The sequence below is a fragment of the Herpailurus yagouaroundi genome, unplaced genomic scaffold (genome assembly GCF_014898765.1).
Source record: "Herpailurus yagouaroundi ecotype Mexico unplaced genomic scaffold, PumYag 162, whole genome shotgun sequence".
In the NCBI taxonomy this organism is placed as follows: Eukaryota; Metazoa; Chordata; class Mammalia; order Carnivora; family Felidae; genus Herpailurus; species Herpailurus yagouaroundi.
Window position 1 is genome coordinate 31339994 of NW_024412403.1, and position 20287 is coordinate 31360280.

Consider the following 20287-nt stretch of genomic DNA (forward strand, 5'->3'; position numbering starts at 1 on the left):
TCTCGCGGTCCGTAAGTTCGAGCCCCGCGTCAGGCTCTGTGCTGACAGCTCAGAGCCTGGAGCCTGTTTCAGATTCTGTGTCTCCCTCTTTCTCTGACCCTCCCCTGTTCATGCTCTCTCCCTGTCTCAAAAATAAATAAACGTTAAAAAAAAAATAAATAAAAGCTTTACTGAGATATAATTAACCTATCAGAGTTAGGGTGTGCAGCTCTGTTTTCACTCTATTTACAGAATTGTGCAATCATCCTCAAAATCTGACTTTAGGACATTTCATCATCTGAAAATAGAAAGAACTCTGTGTTCATTGGGAGTGCCTCCTCCATTCCCCCTGCTTTAGCCCTTTGCAAGCACCAATCTACTCTCTGCCTCTGTAGACGTGCCTGTTCCTCTCATATGAATGAAATCAGGCAATGTGTAGTCTTTTGTGTCCTGCTTCTTTCACTCAGTGTCAGGTTTTCCAGGTTCAAACATGTTGTAATATATGTATCAGTACTTTGTTCCTTTCCATCACACAGATACATCAAATACTCTGTTTATTCATCGCCTGATGCACCTTTCAGTTGTTTCCATTGGGGGCTACTATGAATGAGGGGGCCATAAACATTTGAGTACATGTTGACATATGTTTTCATTTCTCTCATGTGTTTTAATTTCTCTTGGTATCTACCTAGGAATTGATGAGTAAAATGATAACTCTGTAACATTTGGATCAACTGCCAAAATGTTTTCACAAGTGGTTGTACCATTTTGTTTTCACCAGCAATGCTTGAAAGTTCGTTTCTTCCACATGCTCACCAATTTCTCTCACAACTTCTCAACACTTGTTATCTTCTATTTTATTATAACCATTCTAATAGGTGTAAGTGGAATATCTTTGTGGTTTTGACTTGCATTTCTTTAATAACTAATGATGTTTTCCATCTTTTCATGTGCTTGAACATTTGTATATCTTCTTTACAGAAATGTCTGTTCAAATTCCTTGCTCATTTTTAAGTTGGGCTGTTTGTCCTTATTTTAGACTTGTGCTTGTTATATATTGGATACAAACCACTTATCAGATATATTATTTGTAAATGTTTTTTGTCCATAAATATTTTTTCTGTGGGTTGGTTTTGACTTTCTTAGTGGTGTCATTTGAAGCACAAAAATTTTTAATTTGACCGAGTTACTTTCTGAATTTAAATAAATCATCTGTAAATTCTTTTAGCCGAATCTCAAGTAGCAGCACCAAAACATGAATATGATTTTAATAATTGGACATATATAGTAAGAAACTAATGGATTTTAAGAAGCAAGTTGATATGTTAGTATAAGTTAGGAATATTCAATTCCATCATTGTTAAATGTCAACCTACCCACTGTTATATAAAATGCAAAATCTTTTGATCACTTGGTAGCCACTAGAGTAAAAACAACAAATAGCGTAAAAACAGCCACATTAGTCATATTAGAGAATACTAAAATTTGTGTATATGTGGTTGTATCTATGTATGTGTCTGTGTTTTGAGAAGAGCCAGATAATGTTCTTCCCTGTGCATAACATAGTTAGTGCCAACGTCTTATTTATATCTAAGATTTCTCTATTATAACCTCTAAAAATCCATAATATATCAGGATGTTAGAAGACCACAACTTCTTTAAGCCCTCTATGTCTGTGATAGATCTTGTGTATTGTATAAGTAATGGACATTTGAGTTACAGATACTTACAAAATTTTTACTTTAATTTTGATATTAACTGGGAGACTATAATTTTGTCACTATTATTGCTCTTTTTAGTAAAAGAATGACTAAGTAAGAAGAAATTGGATTTTCACCATCCGCTTTTAGAGTCCATGTTTCTTTAGGGAAATAACCGTTTATCAACTCCATCAAAAAGGGAGCTGAGAAAGGAAAACTGGTTATGTTTCATCAGTTCTTAATTATATTTGAAGTATAAAGTAACATTAAAGAGAATTATTCCAGTGTCCCCTCAGTAATAAATCCATTGAACAAATCCAACTCAACAAACATTTTTTGTGGGCCAATTTTATACTAGATCTGGTGGAGAACTATCAAAAAAACACAAATCTACTTGAGAAAAACATGGAAATTCTTAATGACAATAGACAGGGATAAGAGCCATAACAGGCATATATGTACCCTATAGAGAGGTTTCAATCAAAGAAGAAGTGATTAACTCTATCTTCAGGCACCAGAAAAGGCATCACCACTTATTTTCAACTATATGGGGAAATATGAAGACATTATCATATTAGAACAGGAAAACCCAAAATAACATTTAAGGCTGGCTAGTGTACTTCTATAACTTTATAAAAGGAAGCCAATGTATTCAGGTTGAACAATATTCCCAATATCCCACACCTGTAAAAATAGGATTAGAATTTATTTACTTTAAATATACTTGTGTGTGTGTGTGTGTGTGTGTGTGTGTGTGTGTGTGTGTTTACTTTAAAGATAAACGGTAGACAAGTATATATTCAGAAGGCCTACCTTTTAATGGTGGAATTGATTTGGCATTAGGTCCTAGATGGGGACATTTTGTTACTTCTTAAGCCAGATCACATGATCAAAATTTTGGCCTATGAGTACAAAAGTGGATAACACTTCAACAACAATAAAACTAAGTATATAATAATTATTTAAGACTACATTGTTTCTGATTCCATTTTTAACATTATTTTGCATAGACTTATCCTGTTTTCTGTGTATAATGATTTCTTTTCTTCTACTCCCATGGAAGGAACATAATGACCTCATCATTTTTCCAGTGGCACAGGAAGGGTAGTATCTGACATGCCTCTTCCATCTCTCTGTAACTTTGGCCAAATATAAAACTAGAAAGCCAAGCAAATAGTTGTATTTTTAAAGCAGATTTTTCTTCAATCTCAATTGAGAAAGTCTCAGCTCTGTGGGGAGTTTTGAAAGGACTTCTTTTAAGCTGCTTCTAAATGTGGAAATTATTTGAGTAAGAATCAAAGTCATTATGTTTATGAAGTTAATCACTTTAAAAGTCACTGAGTTTAAAAGAATAAATCAGATTAGATCAAAATTGCAGGTCTGTAGTCTGGGAGTTCTTCCAGGAGAGGAACCTTGTCATATTCATCTCTGTGTCCCACGAAGCTTGTCATTATTAGTTTGCATATCTTTCTCTCTCATGAGTTTGGCTTCTGTGAGTCTGGAGTCCATGTTTTTCACTTTTGTGAAATGATGCAGAGCATCTATTACAGAATGCCCTTTCAATTACTGTCTGTTGAATGATCAGATCAGTTGTTTAAATACATTTTTATTTTTGTTTTAAAAAAGAAAGTGTTCAGTTATATCACAGGGTATTGTTCCCCACGAATCAGTAGTTACACATGAGGTAAGTGTGTATCTGAGAGGTAACTTTAGTGAAATAAAGTCAGAATGGGGGAGGGGTCAGTTGCTAAAGAAATTATAGCCAAATGTTTTACTTCCATGTCATATTTTCAACTGCTAAATGTATACGTTCTTTAAATTATTACACTGCGTGGATCCTGAGAAACTTAACAGAAGACCATGGGGGAGGGGAAGGGGGAAAAAATTGGAAAGGGAGAGAGCCAAACCATAAGAGACTCTTAAAAACTGCGACTCCCCTCAGGGTTGATGGGGGGCGCCCGCCCGGGCCGCCGGGGGATGGGCATTGAGGAGGGCACCTGTTGGGATGAGCACTGGGTGTTGTATGGAAACCAATTTGACAATAAATTTCATGTTAAAAAATAAATAAATAAAAATAAATAAATAAATAAATTATTACAGTTAGTATCTGAATTACAGATGTGATATTAGAGAAGAGAAATATATCCCCCAACACATGTATTTAGATTTGGAGGCCAGCTGACGTGGTTTACCAAGGCTAATCTTGAAGTAACAGTAGTTAGTAATGGGTGCTTTCTAAAGATGACTGCTCTTATAATGAGGGTAGGCAAAAATTGTGAGAAAATGAATGTTTCACAAAGAAAATAGCAATAAATCTCTTATTGCATAAACAGTTATTCGTGTGTGTGTGTGTGTGTGTGTGTGTGTGTGTGTGTGTCTGTCTTGTTTTTGTTCAAGGACAAAAAGAACCACAGATCCTTTGCCCTTTAAACATCACAGCTACTGAAATTGAAAGTGTGCATTGGCAAACTAGAATTTCAGATCTCAGCTTAATCCAGATCAGCCACTTAGCAGGCTTAGCTCACGAAAGAAAATTCACTTTGAATTTTCAATTGAGATGGATTTTTTTTAATTGAAAAGATGGTGGTAAGCATCTCACTTAAACATTTATGGCATGCTGATTTGAGGGTCACATATGGACCTTTTTTTGTCTTTACCATATCCCTAACTTAACAAGGGTGCTCTGTCATTGTGCATCCCTACAACTTACAAAATTCTTTAACTTATAATAGCCATTTAATTGTATCTGGACCCATGTAATATGAATATTATTTGAGCAAATTAAGAAAACTGAGGCTCAACTGGGTGTTGTATGTAAGTGATGAATCACGGGAATCTACTCCCAAAGCCAAGAGCACACTATATGCACTGTATGTTAGCTAACTTGACAATAAGTTATATAAAAAAATAAATAAATAAAACAATAGTTATCTCTAAAAAAAAAGAAAAGAAAACTGAGGCTTAGAAAATTTAAAAGGCTGAACTGTAGCTCATTTGCGACCTTCCTTGGAAGATGGAAACTTGCTTCATCCTTTGACTTTTTCCTGAAGACACACTTTTTTATTCCTGTTTCAGAAAATACAAATTTTTAAAATTCTGTAAACCCATGGTTTTGTGGCCGGACTCTGATTATCATCAACTCTAAAGAAAATCTTCCTTCTTATAAACAGAATTTTAATAAAATCAGTGACAAGCATATGGTTTAACTTGAAAATGACCACCTGTCAAAATGTGCTCTAAAAGTCAGTGGTACAGAACACATATCCAATACAAATCCCACCTAGTTTTTTAAAGGCAATGTTCAGCATCTTCATTTCTGCTTCCACCTGTAACAACAAATTTTCTTCTGAAAAGAATATTGCAACTGCACAAAACCAAGTTAAACTATTCAGTTATTAAGCAGGCCATGAGAATATACTGGTTAAACGCAATGTACACTGAAGTGAGCAAGGCGATGCTGTGTAGTAAACATTAGCTTCATAAAGTCCCTAAAACACTTAATTAATGAAAACCAAACATGGATAAAACCAATTTACCCTGATTTACACACTCTCTTCATCTGGAAACAGCTGCTTAATGTTCTTCCTAAAAACACAGCTTGCTTCTTTCAGTATTAACAAGCTATTATTGTGAGTTATGTCTTTCTTTCAGTATATAAATTCACTTAAAGCGAATGCAGAGAAGTTTATAAAATGCCAGCTTAATGTTGTTTTAACATATGCTGCAAGGAATTTTTGAACATTGACAGTTTTGATTAAAGACATCTCTCTTTGGCTCTCATCAATTTAACTTTTGCTTTTGAGTTGCCTTGTTTGTAGTGTCAGAACAACTTCTGCGCTTCAAAAATTATGCCTGTTGGTACAAACACCAAGCATGGATAAAGATTCAAAAATCATGAGCTTTGGCATCAGAGCTGGGATAACTTTTCTTGACATAATCTCATATGAGTATAGGACTAATTCCAGAGAGTCTTTGAGGGTTAGATGGAGGTGGATGAAGGAAGTTGTTAAGACTTAGCTAGACATAGAAACACATATGTTCAGCCCACCGGCTTCATGGATTCTCTAGCTTGGACGTTCTAAATATAGAAAAATGCCCCTTTGTTCCACTATATTTTGATTGAGGTTCTGTGTTTTAACATTTTCTGCTTTCACTTAAAGATAATTGTTAAATGCAGCAAATAAAAAATAAATGTTAGATGTTAATACATAAAGGAATACCTTTTATTCATGTGTTAATAGTTGGATGAAGTTTTTAAAAAGTTGAAATAACCATTTTCTTCCTCATCTTCTCTATTTCTTCTCTCTCAACTTTTCCTGAAATGAGGTCTTTCCATCTCTTCTCCATTAAGTTTTATACTTTATTTGACAGTGAAATATGTCAAGTTAAAGGCTTCTTAGCATATGGCTATTAAACTATAATCTATGGAAAATTAATTGAAGAAGGTGCTGTGATAGTTATTTTTAAATCAAGCAATTCTTACAAAAAATGTCATTAAAAATATTTAAAAAGCTAAAAATCCTCTTCTCCCTGAAAATGAAACAATGGTGAAACTCCAATAGAGATTGTTTAATAAATGTATAAGGAGAACATGTTTTATTTGTAGGTTCCATTTTTTATGTATTCAGTGTTCATGTAATTATTATGAGTGAACAATAGAGCTTCTTCAAATTTTATTTGGTATGAGTTTTCAGAGTCAAAATTTCAGATTTTCATTCAAAACAGCTGCTTATTCGCTGTACTTTTAAGTGAATGAAAGGATCAAGAAAGTTATCAAATTGTGCCAATAGTGGGTCTATTCAAGGAGCTAGAAACTGGTAAATTAATTAAAGTCTTTCATTTAATAATTTGCTAGTGGGTAGGAGTTTTTCATATGCCTTTTTAAAGTTTATTTATTTTGAGAGAGAGGGAGAGGGAATGAAAACAGAAGAGGGGCAGAGAGAAAGAGAGGGGATCAATCAAGATTCCACATTTGTCAGCACAGAGCTCTATGCAGGGCTCGATCCCACAAACTGTGAGATCATGACCTGAGCCTAAATTGAGAGTCAGTCACTCAACTGACTGAGCCAATCAGATGCCCCTTTATATTCCTTTAAAACAGATGCTCTAGCTTCACAATTCCCAGTCTTCTCATATACTTCCTCCAGCCATAGGAATGTTTGTTTGCTTGTTGTTTTAGAGAGAAAGAGAGAGAGCATGTGCATGAGCAGGCAGAGGGAGGGAGAGAGAAAAGAGAGAGAGAGAGAGAGAGAGAGAGAGAGAGAGAGAGAAAATCTTAGGCAGGCACCACACTTAGCATGGAGTCTGATGCAGTGCTCGAACCCGCGCCCCTGGAGTCATATCCTGACCTCAAATGAAGAGTTGGATGCTAAACCTACTGAGCCACCCAGGCAGCCCACCATAGAAATTTTATACATGCTGTTTCTACACTTCTTCCTCAGGAATAATTGATCCTACTTTCCTTGCAGATCCCAGCACTTGCTCTTTTTCAGGGAAATGCTTTCTCACCTTCCTGATTCTGTCAACTTCTTCTCTACTCCAGGTTTTCCTAGCTCCTTGTCCATCTCATTCACAGCATTTTTTAATGTGTATTAGTTATAAATGTAGTTTGACCAGTAACTTGATTAGTAGGAGTTCAAGAAAGGTTTTGAGTGAGTAAAGACGTTAGTGAATGGACAAAAGATAAGAATGGAAATTCCTGAGAAGCAGCACATTACATATCCATTCATAAAAATGGGAACTGTTGAATATAGGAAGAGGATGGACAGATGAGAAATGAAGCTAGACAAATCAGCAGGTCTGGGCTTTATCAGACCTTTGTGCTACTTTAAGGAATTTGAATTAACTAAGTAGATATCTTAGATACTATGGAGTAGTTTAAACAGGAGAGAGAGTTATTCCACTCTTCATTTTGGGAATAATAACTTGAGGGCCATGTGAATTCAGAACTGGAATTGGATACAAGAAGCAGGAAGATAAATTACCAAGCAGTGGTGTCACCCAGATGAGAGTTGAAGACTGAAATAGGTACAAGAGAAATGAGGATGGGTTCATTGTCATATCTAAAATGTTTCCATTTGGTTTTATGCTGTGTTTTTCAGGTTGATCGCCAGCCCCAGTTTATTCAAGGCTATCGAGTGATGTATCGTCAGACTTCAGGCCTGCAGGCTACATCAGCATGGCAGAATTTAGATGCCAAAGTCCCAACCGAGAGAAGCGCTGTCTTAGTCAACCTGAAAAAGGGGGTGACTTACGAAATTAAAGTTCGACCATATTTTAATGAGTTCCAAGGAATGGATAGTGAATCTAAAATAGTTCGTACTACTGAAGAAGGTCAGTTTTCAGATTTCTAACAAAAGGCAAACTTAAAACATAACGAAGCCAATTTCTGTTGAAGTTCTAATTTATCACCTACCTTAGAAGAATATCAAGAGAGGATATAAAAAGTGAATTCAGGAAGTGTCATTTTCTCCTTTTTCTGAGAATCACATAGATTCTGAGAGATTTTTAAAAATGGCATTTAAGTAATGTGAATTTTTCTTCAGTAAACATTTACTCCAAAGTTTGTCAGTACAATGGAATTTGATTATGATATTGTCCCATATTATTTTTCTTAATATGGATTGAGCTCATTTGGCTTCATTAAGTGACAGGCTACTGGAAACTCAAGAACACAGGTTATTCATTGTCTTTTTTTTCTGACGTACCAGAGCATTACATTGTTTTTGTATTGTTTGTTTGTATGTTCTGTTTTGTTTTGTTTTTTATAAGCCTCCTTCCCTGTGGGCTCTGCCAGTCTGACTCCTAATTTCTCATTCAGAAGGCCACTTGCATGTTTGCAATAGCATTCTTATTAGTGACTTTCCCTCCCCCTCCCCCATTTAGAAATTGTCTTGCACACAGATACTTTAAAGTCAATCTGTGATGGACGTGAAATTAACGTGGTTTTGAATCAGTAATTTACCAGTGTCCCCTTCACTAAACGAGAGGCTTATAATATATGGTACTATCAAAGTACAAAAAAGTCGGATGCCAAGTACAATAACCCCCTCCTTTTCTGCTTTTCTACTAATTTTATGTGCACAGCTCTGTAAAAAAGCCATTGTTTATAAATCCGTATGAGAACAACTTAAGAAAATGTATGTAGGTTGCTTATGCTGATGTAGATGTTCATGTTTGACAAAAGAGCTGTTAAGTTATACATACCTTCTAATCAGCATCCCAGTGAAAATGTTATGTTCACATTGGTTTACAATGTGATACACTGACATGGGCCATAGTACTTATCTTAAAGATACCATTAACCTACTTGTACGATATGTAAAGAAAAAATTCCTAAAAATTAATAATATCTTCATCCACCGTTAAAATGTACTTTATATTGAAAATATGTAGTACTCCTGAGTGCCGTGGGCAAATTTCATACAGAATGCTATAGTTGAAGCCTACCTCCTTCCACAAATGAATCTCACCATAGGGAGACTTTTCCTCTCGACTAGACATTTGGCACCATTCGGTATGCGTTCATTTCCAACGCATGTGGCCTTCGGAAGGTAAAAAACGGGAACTCAGCTGGGTTGCATGTGGGAATGGCAAGCAGTGTTTTGGGCTCTTCCACATCTGTAGAAAGAAGCTGAGCCCTGGAATAACTGACCTGTTAGGTGAGCGGGAATGACGTTCTCTCTAAGCAAGCAGCAAGGCAAATGAGAAAGCAGTTTTCAAAAGTGTTATTTTTCAATGCACCACAACACTGGTGAACACGTGGTTGGATTTATATCATTGTGCCCTATGTTGGAGCAATGTTATCATATAGAGGAATAATAAAGAGTGGTATCGTGCTACCATGTCTGTGTATATCCAATATCTTGATGCAAATATGGTCATACCTCAGTGACAAATTTACTAAACGTGGGAGACTTTATCAATAGGCTTTTAAAATATCTTTTACCGTTCAATTGTATATATGTTCAAAGGATTAAACTCTAGAGTTATGAAAGCATTGATCCTTTTACACAGAAATCCTTTAATGCCACAAAATTCTTTGATTTTTGTTTCAACTGGTATTTCATTTTGTTTTTCCTACTCAGAGATTTACTGAAAATTGATAAAATTCCTGTAAATCAGTATTTTTCAGCTCTCAGATAGACTGGAGAGCAGATGCTGCAGTCTAAAATCAGAAATTTTTTTCTCACTCATCTTTTCTCAGTGTGATTATAATTAGTTATAGGAGAAACCATAAAGAATGAGATGTATAGGAAATTAAAACCTATCCATTTCACATCTGACCCAACATGAACTGTTTTCATTTATAACTTCAGAAAGTCTTGCCCATCTATATAAGTTTTAAATCTTACGTTATGAGACTATGTATATGTTAATTATTTTTCCCAATATGAAAAAAAGTATATTTTCTTATATTGGTGAAATTTATTGCTGTGTTTCTAATTTTATTTATTAAACACAAAATAAAACAAAACAAAAAGACTGTCATTAATGACACCATTCAGAGAAAACATTTGATGACAATTTGAGGAATGCATCCTCTCAGAATACTTTTGAAAGGGGTGTTTTGTTTTGTTTTGTTTTTTTCCAGAAAGAGAGCCTATTGGAGTCAAAGAACCAAAGTTCTATAGCCGGACATCCCTGGGTTCAAATTCTGCCTTGGTGTTTGACTTAGACAGCTCTCTTCTTAGACAGTACTCTCTTCTTTCCTTTTCTGTAAAACTGAGATAAGAGTTGTTTTTACTTCTTGAGGTTAGTGTGATAATTAAATATGACACTTAGCTCAGCGCTGGGCATACAGAAAACACTCATTAGAATGTAAGTTGTTAAATTTATTATTGAGCACATATTAACACAGCTGTTGTATTTGCTTTAAATCTATCCATTATATTTAAAGGACATTAAAAAAAAAACTGTCACTGTTGAATAATACATGCAAATTCAGAACTACTGGAAACCAGACCTCATGCTACTTATCCTCATATTCTATAAGCGGTATTAATGCACATCAAGACTTACAGTTTGTGTTTATTCTAATTACTTCCTCTGCAGCCCCAAGTGCCCCTCCACAATCTGTCACTGTGCTGACAGTTGGAAGCCACAATAGCACAAGTATTAGTGTTTCCTGGGATCCTCCTCCTCCAGACCATCAGAATGGAATTATCCAAGAATACAAGGTAGGGCCTGAGTGAAGAAGAAAGGCTCACAGAGAAGCTTCTCAAAGAAGTCTCAGTGTCACATGCGTGAAGCATGTCTCCAAAGGCTCTCTGATTGAGTCTGTGTGTAACATAATTTTTATATTGTTTTATGACAGGTAAAGAAACAAATGCATAAGGAGTTAGAAACGAACCCCAAGACACAGATAACACAAACTCTCTTGGACTAGTAAACCATAACAGTGGAGTGTTTGGTTTTTGGTCTTTGGTTTTTTTAGTATGGCATGATTTCAGAACCTCAAAGATTTAGAGAGATTGTGTTCAAGAGTGGGTAGTGAAACTCTCCTTCCAGAAACTTCCTGTATCATTGTTATTAACTTTCTTTGTAATGGACCTTAGCAGGGATATGTTTAAACTGTGGTCTCATAAAAAGATGCTTCCAAGGTTTAGAAAGTTGGAGGCGGAGGCTCCTGATAAATTTGTTGCTGTTTAGAAACAGTGTACATCCATTATCTTTTTGCCATCGTTTGATGTTTAAGAGACAGAAGAAGTCTAACTTTGAGAAATAAAATTTTGATTAGCTGTGATGTGATTAGAACACATGCAACAGTAAAACACCTCATTAAACCTTATAAAAATTCAAAACTATGATTTTTGCTATTAATAGTTATTTATGGAATTTTGAAAATTAACATGCTAGATAGATCTATTAGAATAGAAAACTAGACACCCCACCTCACCCCAAAAGTTTATAGCTGTTATGTAAAATGAAGCTGAATAATTGCACTGAAATCATTGCAGATTGAATTCTGTTATTTCTAATAAAAAATAATAAATTCAAAATAGAATTTTCCTAAGTTAAAGGTTAACTTACTGGCACAAGCAATGTACAGAAGCACTTACTCTAAAATTATTCCCATCACTTTATAAAGAAACATGTGTGTGAAATATAAGTTTTACAATAGCATAATTATAATTATAAATATATATATATTACGTTTTACAAAGATTAGAGCACATCGTTTTAAGAGCAAAGTATGATCTATTCTTGTGCGTGCATGCGTGCATGTGCGCGCGTGTGTGTGTGTGTGTGTGTGTGTGTGTGTGTGTGTGTTTTAATGAAGTTAAGATTATACTTTTGTATTATCTGGAACTAAATTTAAGTAAAATTCCATTTACTTAAATACTGATTTTGATTATAACATGATAAATTTTGTCCTAAATTGTAACCTTTCTCACTCATATGAGATTGCCTTATTTTGGTAACAAAGTGTATATTTTGGTGAGGCCTAAATATTCCTACATTAGTAATTTAGATATCATTGTGCAAATAAAAGAAATATACACTTTGCAAGAATTATTTTAAATAAGAAGTCAGGAATTTACCCATTTCAGGAACAAACTATGTGTGTTCCCAATTATGTGTCTATATGTAGATTATGAAATACTGTGTGTTATGAATACAAATATATGTTCACAGTGTAATTCTTTTTGTAATGCATTTGACAGTAACAAATCCCCATTATCTCAGAAAAAAAGTATGCCTTCAAATGTCATTCTTACTTGTGGTAAAAGCCTAGGTTCTCTCACATCAGTGTTTAAAGACTTTTCACCACTTTGTTCTCATGCATGTGTATGTGTGTGTGTACATATGTTTTGATCAATATTAAGATTTATTACTGTCGATGTAAATACTGGCTTTAATTTCATCTCAGTCAATACTTATAACTTAGGTCAATTAATCTTGTTAACTACTTCTGGGTAAGTTAATATTTTCTTAAATAAAATATAAATTACTTAGTTGTGTGCCTATATACCTTGGATATTACAACTCATAATCATTGTATTTTAATAGATTATATGCATAATAAATCTTGATAAATAAATTAAGCAGAGGAGTTTATGTGTTTTAATCCATACCCGAATGTTGTGTGTAACCAAAGACCATTTTACAGAAGTGTTAAAAGAATCATTGTGTGATGAGCGTTCAGTGTTGATTATAAGGTATAAAGGAACATGGCATAGTTTTAGTTTCCCTTATTGTTCTTCCTTTTTTTATTATTGTTCTTCCTTTAATACACACACACACACACACACACGCATACACATATATAAATAAACTGCAAAATTAGGCTCTCAAATGTCATTTACAAATATTTCTATAAGCCTAGAGAATAGATTGGTTACTACTAAAAACTATTTCATCAATTTAACAGAAAGGATAATTTTATATTCTTTTGTTATTCACTTTACGTTTTTATAGATCTGGTGTCTGGGGAATGAAACGCGATTCCATATCAACAAAACTGTGGATGCAGCCATTCGATCTGTCATAATTGGTGGATTATTCCCAGGTATTCAATACCGGGTAGAGGTTGCAGCTAGTACCAGTGCAGGGATTGGAGTAAAAAGTGAACCGCAGCCGATAATAATTGGTAAGTACCAGTGTGTGTAGGTTTTTTTAACCTATATCCTAAGAGTGGATATGCAGCAATGATTAAGAGGGTGCCCTCATCACATAGGCAAATAGGCTGACTCACTAGGGCTTCTTGAAGAAATCATTAGCAATTTCTTGTGCTCTTAAGATTCCCACAAACTTCTTTAAATTATTAGCACTAAGTCTTTAAATGCTGAAAGTTAATTTGAAAATAATTTTCAGTCAGTAATTTCATGAATAATTTTGATGCCATTGAAATATAATAGGAAATGAGGCAGTTACTGAAAAAAAATGCATTATATTTCAAACCTGCATACTTCCTTTTAGCCAGGAAAATAATCAAAATTTAACCAGAAACATGCCAGAAGAAACTTTTTAATCGGAGGATATTATCCTGAAGAAGAAATCCCTATTTTTTTTTAAGTTTACTTATTTATTTTGAGAAAGAGAGAGTGAGAGAGCTGAGGAGGGCAGAGAGAGAGGGAGATAGAGAATCCCAAGCAGGCTCTTCCCTGTAAGGGCAGAGCTCCATGTGCAGGGTTCAAACCAACAAACCCTGAGATCATGACCTGAGCTGAAATCAAGAGTCACACACTTGACCTACCGAGCCGCCCAGGTGCCCCACGAAGAAATGCCTATCAAATCTACTATCATCATTACAGAACATTTTTCCCTAGTAGCATTGTGTTTGCCTGTTCTTGAAATATATCTAAGTGGAATCAGACAAAATATAATAATATGTGTCTAACTTTCCCTAAACAATGTGTTTTGAGATTTACCCAGGTTTGCAATTCATATGTGTTATTTCTTAGCAGTATTCAGTCTGGTGAATCATGTTTTGTTTCTCTGCTTTTCTCCTGAGAGAGTGAACATTCTTGTGTAAGTCTTTTTGAGGACATACGTTTTTATTTCCTTTAGAGAAACATTTAGAAGTGGCATTTCTGGGTAATAGGATTGACATAGTGTATAAAAACCTGCAAACACTTTTTCATATTGTTGTATAATTTTATACTCTCATTAACAAAGAATATGACTTTCACTTTTTGTACATCTACATTATTTGAAGTTGCCAGTCCATAATTTTAGTTATTCTAATGAGTTTAAAAGACTACCTCACTGTCGTTTAAACATCAATATTCTTTGATAGCTTGTGATGTTGAACAATTTTACATGTGTTTATTGACCATTTGCATATTTTCTTATGTAAAATTTCCAAATCTCTGCCTTTTTAAAATTGTATTGCTTGTCTCTTGTTACTGGGTAGAAGTTATATTCTGAGTACAGATCTTTGTCATATATTTGTATTGCAAATATTTTCTCCTGGTCTATGCATTTATTTTCTTAATAGTGTCTTTTGATCAGCAAAGTTTTAAATTTTAGTGAACAGCAATTTAGCACATTTTTCTTTTATGTGTAGTGCTTTCTAAGAAATTGTGTCTTACCTACAGATACCAAAGACATTTTCTTATATTTTCTTCTAGCAGCTTTATAATTTTAGCTCTTATAGTTATGTCTATAATTCATCTTAAAGTAATTGCATGTGGTTTGAGGTTTGAGGCTTATTTATTTTAATAAGTATATCATCCTATGGTTTATTAAACTTTCCCTATTTGATTTTTTATACTACTATAAGTATGTTTGTAAAATTTCCTTTTCTAACTGTTCTAAATTATATATAAAGTTAATTTTATATATTGCCCTTTTATCTTTTGACCTTACTCACTTCACTTATTTATTTTAATAGTTGTGACATATTTTTCTGAGTGTATTCAAGTAATATTCTCTTTTCTTATTTGTTTTAATATGGTAAATTCTATTGTATTGTTTTAAAGGTGAATAAATATTGCACTTGTTTCTGGGTTAAATCCCACATGGTCAAAATATGTTTTTTGTAGATACTACTGGATCTAATTGCTAACATCTGGTAAAAAAAAAAAATTGCATCCATGTTCATGAGGGATATTGATCAATAGATTTATTTTCTTCTAATGTCTTTGTCAGGTTTTAGAATCAGAGTATTTAGCTTTATAAAAGGGATTGGGAAGTATTCCTTTCTCTACTATAGTCTGTAAGAGTTTTTGTAGGCCTTTTAATTATTTTTCCTTAAATACTTTGTCGAAATCAGTGATAATATCTGTGCCTAGAGGTTTTTTTTTTTTGTGGATTCTATTTATATTTATGAATTTACATTTATTTAGAATTTTATTAGTCCTGTATTGGTTGTGATAAATGGACATTTGGTTTTGAATTTGTCTAATGCATCTAAGTTGTTGAATTTATAATCATATGCTTATTTGCACTACCTCTTTATTTATAATACACTCAATTGTGATGATTGCAGGATGTGTGGTAATGTCATCTCTTTTATGCTTAAATGATGAGAATTTGTGTTCTCTTTTTTTCCTCCAATTTTTTTTTTGCTCCCTCCCCTTCAATTTCAAGCTGTCTTGATATGGATTTATCAATGTTATTAATCTTTTCAAAGTAGAAACTTTTGACTTTGCTATTTTCTTTCTGATTAATTTCTGCTCTTTTTTCTTCTACTTACTTTTATGTTGCTTCTTAAGATGGATATTTATATCAATGATTTGGACCTTTCTTCTTTTCTAATATGGATATATAAAGTTATACATTTCTTGCTAAACACATGTTCAGCTGAATCTTACACATTTTGAGGTGTTATGTTTCCATTTATCACAATGTTGAAAATACTTTTCACTTCCCCAAAGGACTTTTTTTACTTTGTAGAGGTTATTTGGAAGCATACCATTATATTTCCAAATGTTTTGGGATTTTTCAGATAGGTTTTTCTTTATGATTTATAATTTAATTCCAATGAGTTCAGGGAATGTATATTGTATGAATTTAGCTTTAAATATGGAGACTTATTTTATGGCCCAGCATTTGGTCTTAATGAATGTTCCTTGTGCACTTGAAAAGTATGTATATATTTCTGTTCTACAGTGGAATGTTCTGTAAATGTCATGTCAGATTAGTTGGTAGTATTATTTAGGTCATTACTGATTTTCTACCTATTGATTCTTTCAGTCAATAAGAAAGGAGTCTGGAAATTTATTGTAATTAAAGATTTGGGTATTTCTCATTTCCATCTATACGTTTTTGTTTTTTACTACTCCTTTTAAGTGAATACATTTTAGGGTTGTTATATCTTATTAATGAACTTACCCTTTATCACAATGGAATGCCCCACTTTATAAGCCAGTAAGATCTTTTTCCTGAAATTTAGTTTGTCTTATGTTAGTATAGCTATACTAATAGCTAATTATCTTATAAGTGTTATATAGCTATAGCTATACTAATAGCTCATTATCTTATAAGTGTTTGTATGGCTTGTGTTGTTTCCATCCTTTTACAGAGAAACTGTACATTTCTGTTATTTAAACTACATGTTAACTCTTTTTTAAATTCAATATGACAGTCTTGGCGCACCTGGCTAGCTTAGTTGGTTAAGCATCTGACTTCAGGTCAGGTCATGATCTCATAGTTGGTGAGTTAGAGCCCTGCATCAGGCTCTGTGCTGACAGCTAAGAGCCAGAATACTGCTTCAGATTCTGTGTCTCCCTCTCTCTTTGCCCCTCCCCTGCTCATGTGCTCTTTCTCTCTCTCTCAAAAATGAACATTTAAAAAGTTTTTAAAAATATGACAATCTTTTAATTGGAATGCTTACACCATTATCTTTAATGTAATCAGTGATGTGTTTTGGCTTAGAATTACCATCTTGCTATTTGTTTTCTATCCAACTCTATTCCTGTTTCCTAAGTTCCCAATTTCATTTGGATGAATTAAATAATTCTCTATATTATAGTTTATATCCACTATTTTTTTAATAATGGTTACTCTAGGATTTACCTATAAGGATCTTAAAAATTATAATTCCAGGGGCGCCTGGGTGGCGCAGTCGGTTAAGCGTCCGACTTCAGCCAGGTCACGATCTCGCGGTCCGTGAGTTCCAGCCCCGCGTCGGGCTCTGGGTTGATGGCTCAGAGCCTGGAGCCTGTTTCCGATTCTGTGTCTCCCTCTCTCTCTGCCCCTCCCCCGTTCATGCTCTGTCTCTCTCTCTCCCACAAAAAAAAAAAAAAAAAAACTTTGAAAGAAAAAAATATATATATAATTCCATTTTCCTTGCTCTCAATATTTTTCTATTGTTAAAATTTTACTCTTATACATATAATAAACACCAATATACAAACTGAGGTATTACTTTTTGCTTCACTTTCAATCATTAATTCTCTTTTAAGTAAATTAAAACTAAGGGAAGTATTTTATGTTACTCATTTTTTTCAGATATTTTGTTCCAATAATTCAATTTCCTTAATGTCCCTGAATTCCCCTATTTCTTTAACTTAGCCACATTTGACCAAAAGCTATGAAAATAATATGATCTCCCTTGTTTATTTCCCTTTTTTCACAATGCTTCCCTTTTGTTTTACATATTTGCTTAGTTTTCTACTTATTTATGGTGAGATTACATGTCCCATACCTGTTATTTCTTTATGGGCAGAAATGAAAATATCCAGTGAATTATTAATTTTATATAATACACTTTTGTGTTCTACTATTTCCATTGTTTTTCTTTTACATTTTCATCCCTCATATATTCATTTATAATGACTCTATTAATTTAAGTCCATGAACATATTGTAATAGCCATTTTAATGTCCTTGTCTCCTAATTTCAACATGTGTATCATTTTATGGTCTGTTTCTATTGATTACCTTTTCTCTTGACCTTTGGTCATTTTTTTCCTGTTGTTTGTGCCTCTTTCTTTCTTTCTTTCTTTCTTTTGCTGTTATTTTGCTTGTTTTTGCGTGTTTAGTATTTTTTTACTGTATACTAGATATTGCAGATGCATACCATAAAATTTTGTGATCTTCTAAAGAAAGTTGGGTTTTGTTCTAAAGTAAGTTATGTTACTGGCTGATCATCTTGATCTTGTGGTGGTTTGGATTTTACGTTTGTTAGTATAGGGCTGTTTATATTTGACCTTAGTCTCAAGCAAAATCTCAACATGATCTTTTCTTCTAAATCATGGCTCTCAAGAGGGTTCAGTGAAAAACCTAATATGTTTATCTGTTTTCCCAACTTGATGAAATTTGAGGTTTGAACACAATCTTTGCAGTGGACATCTGTTGAAAGTCTGTTTAGCCTTTTCAGCTTTCTAGCTTTTGATTTTCATGAGATGTTTGGAATCTTCATTCTTCATGCAACTAAGGGTTAACCTTAGGATTCTGCAGGGGTGGGGGGAGGCGAAGAGTGTTGATTGGGGATTTGGGAATATCATTTTCCTGTGGTGCTTTCACATGGCTTCCCAGTGAAATTTTTCAGTCATTCTGTCATTTCAGAACACTATCCTCTGACACCTCAGACCAGTACAATTGAGGATTGCAACTTGGGTCCTAGCTGCCCAGCACTGTAGGGATTGAAATCTTCAAGGGGATGGGGCACCTGGGTGGCACAGTCGGTTAAGCGTCCGACTTCAGCCGGGTCACGATCTCGCGGTCCGTGAGTTCGAGCCCCGCGTCAGGCTCTGGGCTGATGGCTCAGAGCCTGGAGCCTGTTTCCGATTCTGTGTCTCCCTCTCTCTCTGCCCCTCGCCCATTCATGCTCTGTCTCTCTCTGTCCCAAAAATAAATAAACGTTGAAAAAAAAATAAAAAAAAAATAAATGAAAAAAAAAAAAAAGAAATCTTCAAGGGGAAAAGAAAGCCTCAAAAGTACAGATTTCCCCTAGAGTTCTCTGTTGCAAGAGACAAATCCTTTTAGTTCTTTCTGCTTTCACTTGGTTATTAGTATCTTTAATTCTTAAAAAAAATACTCTTCCTAGAGTTTACATATTTTAAGAATATTTGCTGAGAGTTTGGTACAGTGGAATGTCTCAGGGGGCACCAGAGTGGTTCAGTTGGTTAAGTGTCTGACTTTAGCTGAGCTTATGATCTCATAGGCTGTGAGTTCAAGCCCTTCATTGGGCTCTCTGCTGTCAGCATAAAGCCCACTTCAAATCCTCTGTCCTTCCTCTCTCTGTCCCTCCCTTTCTCTCTCTCTCTCTCTCTCTCTCTCTCTCTCTCTCTCTCCCTGTTTGAAAAATAACATTAAAAAAAAGAATATGCCAGTTCCATTGATTTCTGTTTGTTTTATTTTTGAAATGATACACACAGAGCACACTGCCAATTTCTGGAAAATTGTTTCTTATTACAAAGTATTTGTTGAATATGAAGAGATTTAACATTCAGTCATATTGTTGATTTTTTATATCCTCCAAGTTTTTGTTCTTTTATATATTAAAAGAATTAAAGAGAAAAGTTATAGTATTAACTTTCCTTTAAATTGCCTTCCCTTTCTTAATTAGTCATACAGACTGAATTAATTTCTTAACCTGAGGGGAACCTACAGTCTTGCCCTTCTGAGATTTTCTAAAATAAATTGGAATAAGAGAAAAATACAGGTACACCCAAAAGGATTTAACTGACATATGTGTGTGTGTGTGTGTGTGTGTGTGTGTATACATATATATAATGTGTGTATGCATATATATATATATGCAATTAATTTTTCCCTGAAAAAATGTTTATGAAATATCTTTAAAAAGCATTGTTTTCTATGAGAACTTCCAGATATAAACAAAGCTTTAAGGTTTTTCTGCTCTCTCTTGCATATATGAAATGTAATATGTCTAATTCAAAGATTATCAAGTATCTATATTTTTATTTCCCGTTTTTTCTATTACCTTTATTAATAAGTAAAATTCTCAAGCAAGGGAAGGTTTTTTTTTTCTTTTTTGTAGGACTACTTGTGTTGTTCCCCATATTTGGGGGACTTATTATACTTGGAAGCAAGTACAACATTACAAGAATACCATTTAACCAAGCTCATGTGATGTCAATTAAGAATTTTAACAATTGTATAGTAATTTTATTTTATTTTATTTTATTTTTAATATATAAAATTTATTGTCAAATTGGTTTCCATAAAACACCCAGTGCTCATCCCAAATGA

The 20287-nt window shown here is 33.9% G+C and overlaps 1 protein-coding gene across 19 annotated transcripts in view; it reads left to right on the top strand.

The window, feature by feature from the left end:
* Positions 1–20287, top strand: part of ROBO2 (roundabout guidance receptor 2) — a 1749879-nt gene that overhangs the window by 1656423 nt on the left and 73169 nt on the right. For all 19 annotated transcript variants that reach the window (XM_040484189.1, XM_040484188.1, XM_040484194.1 and 16 more), the window contains 3 exons: positions 7781–8012; positions 10734–10858; positions 13101–13272. In XM_040484189.1, coding sequence (XP_040340123.1) covers positions 7781–8012; positions 10734–10858; positions 13101–13272 — 529 coding nt within the window. The remainder of the gene's footprint in view (positions 1–7780; positions 8013–10733; positions 10859–13100; positions 13273–20287) is intronic.